Below are 7,704 nucleotides of genomic sequence, written 5' to 3'. Positions count from 1 at the left end.
CACATTGTATGGGAGAAATAACAAGCCTTAGCAACTACCCGCCTACGCTACATAAGTGGGTGTGGTCATGGCAAACAAAATGGCGGTTTGCACATGGGACAAAGTTATGAGCTTCTAACAGCGAAAGAACATAAAAATACTGTCTAAAGTCTTTTCTGGAAGCATTAGAAGGTAGAGAGAACCTTCATAAGTCTTAATATAAACCCAGCTCTACTTGCAAGGTGGTGAAAATAAATATAGAAACATTTTTACACTGTTACACTTGTTTGATAATTATTAATGTACAGTACATGTACTTATTCTATGCAGAGATTTTGACTTGTTTCTGACAAATAATTCTTGAGTTACGAGCATCTTAAACACAAGCAATTTTTTCTAAGCAATACACAATACACACCCACTATGCTTAATCACTACTGTAACAATGTTTAATAAAAGGCTCACTCCATCTCAAGGAATATTTGTCGTATTTCGGTCCTAACTTTAAGCAATGGATGGAGGTGACCAGTGGCAAGTGGAGCTCCTAGTGCATTGAAATTGTAAGACTTGAATTCTTCATTCTTCCATGAACCACTAGAACAAAAGAATCAAAATAACAAAGGAACATTATAAATAAGTAAATGTAGTGAATTAAAGTACATTGTGCCTTTACATGTACATTTTGTTACCGTATAGTGGGTTATTTTTGAGGATAACAAATTTCTCAAATTTTGTGGAATTTTCAAGATTCGCAAAATTAAAATTCCTTGCTATAAATCAATTTAATACTGTACAAAATGGCAGAATAGTGATTCACAAAAAATCAATGCCACAAACTTCCAGATACAGGTCATTTGCAAAATTTATTATGGTCCTAAAAAAACCGCTATACTGTATTACAAAGGGGTACATTGTATTTAATACTATTTATGCATGTACACATACATGTACATGTACATGTATACATGTCCTTATGCTGTGTATCAACTTTAAGTCAAATTAAAGGCCTTTCACACTTGTCCACTTTGTGCAACCTAGATTCTTCAAAATAGAATCCTCTTTGGTTGTGGTCACACTAACCTACTTTGAAAGAATTAAAAGCGAATTAAACTGCATTGGCTTCACTGGTTATGAATATTTAATTAAAACCAATCCACCTCAAACCACCTCTGGATGTGGATTGACTGGATCTAGATTCAATCCTGATTCAAAACAAGTGTAAACAAACCAATCCTATTTTAATCCTAGATTCTATCTCAATTCTGGATCCAAAGTGGACAAGTGTGAAAAGGCCTTTAGATCTTTTACATGGACAAAATGTCACTTTTACAGCATTCAATGTACATATTAGGAAATGATGCACATGATTGGTAATAGCAAAGTGTGTGGTGTCTGGTATTGCTGTTCTAACTAAAGAGCCGAACAATATAGTCATGTGACTTGGTACGGCACCAATCGGATAACAGCAAAACATGAAAAACATATACATCATGTGGACCTCAAATATCATATACCATATAGCAGGTTTGTTTCGTGAGGCTGAACTTTCATTCTTTTCATTCTTCAAGATAGGAGAACGAGCAATTAACCAAACGAAATTCCAGTTTTAATGGGCGTGGTAGCTTATTAACGTCTTCAGAACGAATGTTTAACCTCACGAAAGTCATTTTGAGGATGGAAAACGAAAGTTTACCCTCACGAAACAAACCCGCTATACGGTAGTGGTTTTTGTGAGGATAATATTTTTCGTGAATGACCCATATCAAGAGGTTCATGAAATTAATTTCGTGGATTTCATGTATTCTGTCAATTTGTAGCATACTTTAAAGCCACTTATTTTTAAGTAGACAAATTTTGCAATTTGTTAATAGTACTGATTAAGTGTGTACTAATTTTGCGATTTTGCTCTTTTATCCCCATTAATAACTGTTAATAAACCTAAATTATTAATAAATGCGAGTACTAATTTTTGCGATTTTAAAGCCGCTCGCAAAAAACGCAAAAAAAATTAGTACCCACAAATAATAGTGGCTTAAAGGTATTACATTGATTTTTAATGATTAATTTTGCGAATCTTAAAAAATCTATCCACAAAAAAACCACTATACACACATATACGGTACACTCACTTCTGTATCATTTCAGCAGTAAGCTCTGTACTCTTTTTACTGATGCTAGTGGTAAAGGAAGGACCCTGTGTGATTATGTAATTCTTTATTATACTATAAAGAGAGAGAGAGAGGGAGAGGGAGAGGGGAGGAGAGAAAACAAAAAAAGAGCCAATAATAAAAATGCAAAATTATTTAAACTGACATGCTACTGATGAGCTTCCTCTTCTTAAATTCTTTCAAATTCTCGTCGGACAGTTCTCCCCTCCCACTCTCACCTTTGAGGGAACACAATAACTTCCGGACAGTATCAGTCACTGACTCCACCTACACAATTAATTAATTTAATATAGCTTACTCATTATATTTCAAAATTTAAAACTATTAAATAATACATTACAATGTATAATTTAAGAATAACAAGCGTAACAGGGTAAAAAATATTCCTATAATTGATTTCACCACCTTACAAGTACAACCTGGTCATTATTAAGACTTATAGAGGTTCTCTCTACCTTCTAATGCTTCTAGAGAAGTCTTTAGACAGTATCTCTATGCTCTCTTGCTGTTAGAAAGCTCTTAACTTTGTCCCATGTGTAAGCCGCCATTTTGTTTGCCGTGACCACACCCACTCACGTAAAGGAGCGTGGGCGGGTGGTTGCTAAGGCTTGTTATTTCTCCAATACAACATGTATAGAAGAAATGTAAGTGTGGACATACAAATAAATATATATATATATATATATACATAGCGTGACGGTGAATTCAATTATAGGAACGACCTGGGGGCTTCGCCCCCAGGTCGTTAAAAATATTATAAATCAACTAAATTTGAGTATGTGCTATTATTATTATTATTGTTATTAATTCACTTTGTACAGTTAGTAATGGTCAAGTGCTAATGAGCATAGACACAATGATTCAAAATGGCAAGTTTTTATTTTGGTAAAGGACTATCAAAGCTTCAAACTTCCTACCTCCAAAATTACAGTACTACATTAATCAGATCACATGTACTAGCTATTATTATTATTAATTTTCATTTGTTTCCTCCGTACAGCTCAAAACAAAGTTGTAATGCTTTGTTCTGACGTGGATAGTGAAGGATCATTACTATAGCTACCACACCATAACTAACTGATAATAATAACAACCAGCAAGCCACATTCAATCTTCAGTAGCAAATGTTGCATAAATAGAGTCCGGTAATATCGAAATGCTAATTACAGCTTACGTTTCTATAAACTTGTGGTGGGCCTGGTGATGATTTGTCTAGCTTTAGCCATTTGTTGGACATTGCCTTGCTGAAACCAATCTTAGCATTAGGAACTTTAGACTAAAGGGAGAGACAGAGGAATGAAACCAAATAAGAAAGACAAGACAAAATTACATATACAGGTACACACAAAATTATCATTATACATGTACCGTAAATGTTCAAATAAAGGCCTGGCTTGAATAAACGCCTGGTACTAAGAATCTCCAAGTTTAGATACGGATATTTTAGTCAATATAAGTCCCACAATCTTTAGAGTATCCCAAATGGCCTAACTTATTAAACTGAGTGCATTGAATCTGGAGGTCCGGGTTCAAATCCCAGTTTTACCTTTTCTTTTTTTTATTTTACGCAATTTTTTTGTCCTGGAAAGAAATAAACGCCCGGGCTTTTATTTGAACATTTACGGTATGAACATTTATTACGGTCTTTTATGCCTTTTGTAAAACAGCAATTTCATTTTAACTCACACTTGCTAGGCTAGTATTCAAAATGGCAATTTCATAATCAAATGTAATCTTTACATGACCTTTTTCTTACCATTAGTTCATTTTGTGGTGTTCCATTTGATTGATCGACTGCTTCAAAGAGTCTAACCTCATGCGAACCATTCTCAGCTATCTCTTTACCTTCTTCGGCCAGCTCCGACAATTCAGTCTGTTTCTGCTCTGTCTTTATAACCCAAACTAGAGAAACAAAAACTCGAGACCATACGGTGCAAATCACTGACGTGCTAAACTTACGTCTCCAAAGGATTCCAAACTCTTTACGGCTCCAACCGCGTCTTGGTGATTTCTAGCAACACTAGTAGCATATTCATAGGAATCTACTCGACCCTTTTCTGCCAGAGCTTCCAAGAGAGCATCGGGTAAAGACTCAGCTTGAGACGCCATTTTAATGTGAAGCCAACCACGTGTTTTAAAGGCGGGGCCGTTCATTAATTAATGGCAAGAGTAGATAATATTGTTACATGCCATTGGGAAGAGCTTCCACCAAGTTCAAGATACAGTTCAAACAATCTTATATAGTGTCAGTGTTAGCACCACTAAATTTGCTGCAATTTGAATTATCATTTTTTACTGAACAAAATGAATAAAAATGACAGCAACAAAATTTTACATCATTAGACTATAGTCAATATGAATTGCTGTTTTTTGATATTGCCCAGATTAAATTTGTCTTTTTTGGCCTTTACTTTTCAGTCCAGCTCAGAAGTCAGAACCACTATTAGACATCATCTTTACTGATGGTCATGGACATACAGAGTGATTCCACATCGACTTCAAGATGACATAATAGCGAAAACTATTGGAATGAGGGAAAAGAGCAGCACTCATGATTAGCTCAAAATATCTATTTACACTCCAGTAATTGACTGCATACTTTATGAGACTGAGCTAAACAAACCGGCAGTTTTCAGGTCCCAATCTTGATGTACTATGCTCTAATCAGCACTGCAACCCTCAGTTATCCAGCTTTTTAGATCCCGAAAAGCTTCTCCCAATTATTCATAACTACAATCTCAATAAGGATATTATTTTTGAAAAGTGTTTTTCGGCCAAACATGCCATAACAGCAACTGGTAGAAGTTTGAGTAGCATCTTTTTGGAGTTATCACCCCTAAAAATGTATTTCCTAATTTAGTCAAGTTATTGGAAATCATATCACTTACCAATTACCATAGGTATAAGCTCTGCATCATGTGAGTGATCCTTTTTCTCTTAAAACAAATCAAAACATGGCTTCGTACAACAATGACAGAACAAAGGTTGGTTTGATCCCATCTACTGAAAGAGACTTATCTGCTCAGTTGTCTCCGATAAAGTTCTAAACAGATTTGCTGCTAAGGATAACAACAGGAGACTGAGAAGAATCATATTGTCGTGACTGACTTGAAATTTGTTGAACCTATGATGGTACCATAAATTATATATCTTTCATTATTAACATCATTGTTATTAATTAAAATTGACACAACGCCCATCATGAATAGTTAATTAGCTATGCAAAAATTTTTAAAGCGCTTTGTGCATTAAATATTTCTGCCTGGGGATCACTACAGGAGTAATAAAATCATGCTAACACTTTGAAATACTACCAATAAACAAACACACACATGTACTTGTCCATTACCATAGGGTGCCTTTTTTCAAGGCCGGTTGTAAATTTCTCAGATTTCATAAATCTTTCACAAAATTAATATTGTGGCCTCAAATAATAATAATTAATTGCAAGTGGGTGTGATGGCATGTTTCACGTGGACATTTTTATAGTAAAGATGGCCTTTTATTTGTATGTCCACACTTACATTTCTTCTATACATGTTGTATTGAAGAAATAACAAGCTTAGCAACCACCCACCCACGCTCCTTTATCTAAGCGGGTGTGGTCACAGCAAACAAAATTGTGGGTTAATGCTGGTTTACAATAATGCCATAGATATTATAGATGTAGTCTATAATATCTGTGATATTACACAATTCCTGATGTTACGTTGACGCAGGAATAGAATCTGGTTCTATTTTAGCAGAAGGCATGCATCAAAATGACAAATCGCCCACACTTTTGATTAAAAATTGATGTTACGTTGGCCTAGCGCCATATTGTAAACCAGCCTTTACACACAGAGCAAAGTTATCACCTGTCTAACAGCAAGAGAACATAGAGATACTGTCTAAAGACTTGTCAGGAAGCATTATAAGGTGGAGAGCAGACATTGCACGTGTATACACAATACATTTAGACGAAAAACAGGTCTTCTAGTACATACAAGTATATACATGAATAGTCTCGCCCCGCCCCTTCGCTACAGGTAGCGAAGGGGCGGGGCGAGACTAATACATGAACCAAAAATAAGTAGACGGAGTCTGAGGAGACGATTTTCATGTATTTATATTAACTATTAATAATTAAAGGGTGTGTCCACGTAGCAGTCAAAATGGCAGTTAGCTTCCTTAACCACGGATCTTTGATGGTCTTTTTAGTCCTTCTAGCAATAGCAGATGATGAAAACAGCAATAGAAAAGGTGATGAAGACATTAGCCTTTCAATGATTCAACATTTAAGTACAGGATACATGAAAAGTAAACGAAAAATTACCAAAATATAGATGAATTTGGGAAGCAATAAGTAAATGTACATACACGAAAGTTTGCCATTGAATACAAGTACATACACGACCTGCTTTTTTCAAAATACAAGTAAATACAAGTACACGAAAATTCCAGTAGACGTGCAATGTCTGGTGGAGAGAACCTCTAAAAGTCTAAGTGCCCAGCTATGCATGCAAGGTGGTGAAATCAATTATAGGCATATTTTTACACTGTACGCTTGTGATAAAGCAAGCTGCAAGATAATTCAACTGCAAAGAGATTGATTTCAAATTCAATAACAACTGCAAGTCCCAAAAGTGGGATTGCTTAAATAACAAAAAATATAACAAAGAAACTGATGCTCCATTCAACCCCATCGGTACAAAGGAGCCTTACAGTTGCATAAAAGGATCAAGCCCAGTAGGGCACATAACGTTACAGACAAAAAGAAGGCTAAGTCTTAGAAGCATACATAATCTAATTTAATTACAGTAATGTTTTGCATAAATCAATAACTAACATCTCTTACAAATTAACACATATACATACATACACAACCAAAAGTTTGGAGTCTGAATCAGGATGATGCTGGCCTGAATCAGTCGTGAAATCAGTACTGGATCATGTATTTTGGGCAATCAGTCACGATACCGTCATGAATTCAGTTGCAACACAATCATGAAAAGGTCTTGCACTGGTTCAGGCCAGAGCATCAGGCATGATCAGCAATGATACTTGTCAGGACTGTACCAGTACTGATATCAGACTTGATTCGTTCATTTTAGGCAATATTGCTGATTCAGGCATGATTACTTTTGGTTGTGTACATTACATGTACATGTACATATATTCATGAGTCTGTGACAACGCTCAAGGTTACGCTTGTTAATTATATGTCTGTACATAGCAGTTATGAACAAGCAATAAACTAATTGACATTAATATCCAGATTACAACACATACAACTGAAGTACAACTATTGCATGCTTCATTGGTCAATAGTGATATGAGACAAATGGAGCGAATCCACAAATATCATAAGTGACATTATAACAGTAACAGCTCACACACATTATATATTAAGGAATAAGTAGCAAAGCATTAAAAAATAATTCAAAAGACATTATGTAAACAAGAGCAACACAAACAAGTTGAGAGGAGAGGACAATGAGAGAAACAAAAAGTCTTTATATCAGGCCTGAAGTATGACTGCACTACAGGATTAGCTACTGCAATGAAGACAAAGAAC

General features: G+C 35.3%; 1 protein-coding gene across 1 annotated transcript; it reads right to left on the bottom strand.

Annotated features, from left to right (window-relative positions):
* Window positions 1-425: 425 nt before the first annotated feature.
* LOC105314328 (phenylalanine--tRNA ligase alpha subunit B-like) lies at window positions 426-4,300 on the bottom strand. The gene is made up of 6 exons (XM_020002024.1): window positions 4,107-4,300; window positions 3,904-4,049; window positions 3,322-3,423; window positions 2,293-2,414; window positions 2,109-2,201; window positions 426-573 (listed from the first exon to the last, which is right to left on the bottom strand). Exons 2-6 carry the CDS (start codon window positions 3,904-3,906, stop codon window positions 441-443), a joined length of 453 nt encoding a protein of 150 aa, XP_019857583.1. The 5' UTR covers window positions 3,907-4,049; window positions 4,107-4,300; the 3' UTR covers window positions 426-440.
* Between the last annotated feature and the right edge of the window lie 3,404 nt (window positions 4,301-7,704).

Source organism: Amphimedon queenslandica, unplaced genomic scaffold (assembly GCF_000090795.2).
Source record: "Amphimedon queenslandica unplaced genomic scaffold, v1.1 AMPQUscaffold_12992, whole genome shotgun sequence".
Lineage (NCBI taxonomy): Eukaryota > Metazoa > Porifera > Demospongiae > Haplosclerida > Niphatidae > Amphimedon > Amphimedon queenslandica.
Note: the sequence above shows the minus strand (reverse complement) of the source record. Positions and strands in the feature narration are given on the sequence as shown.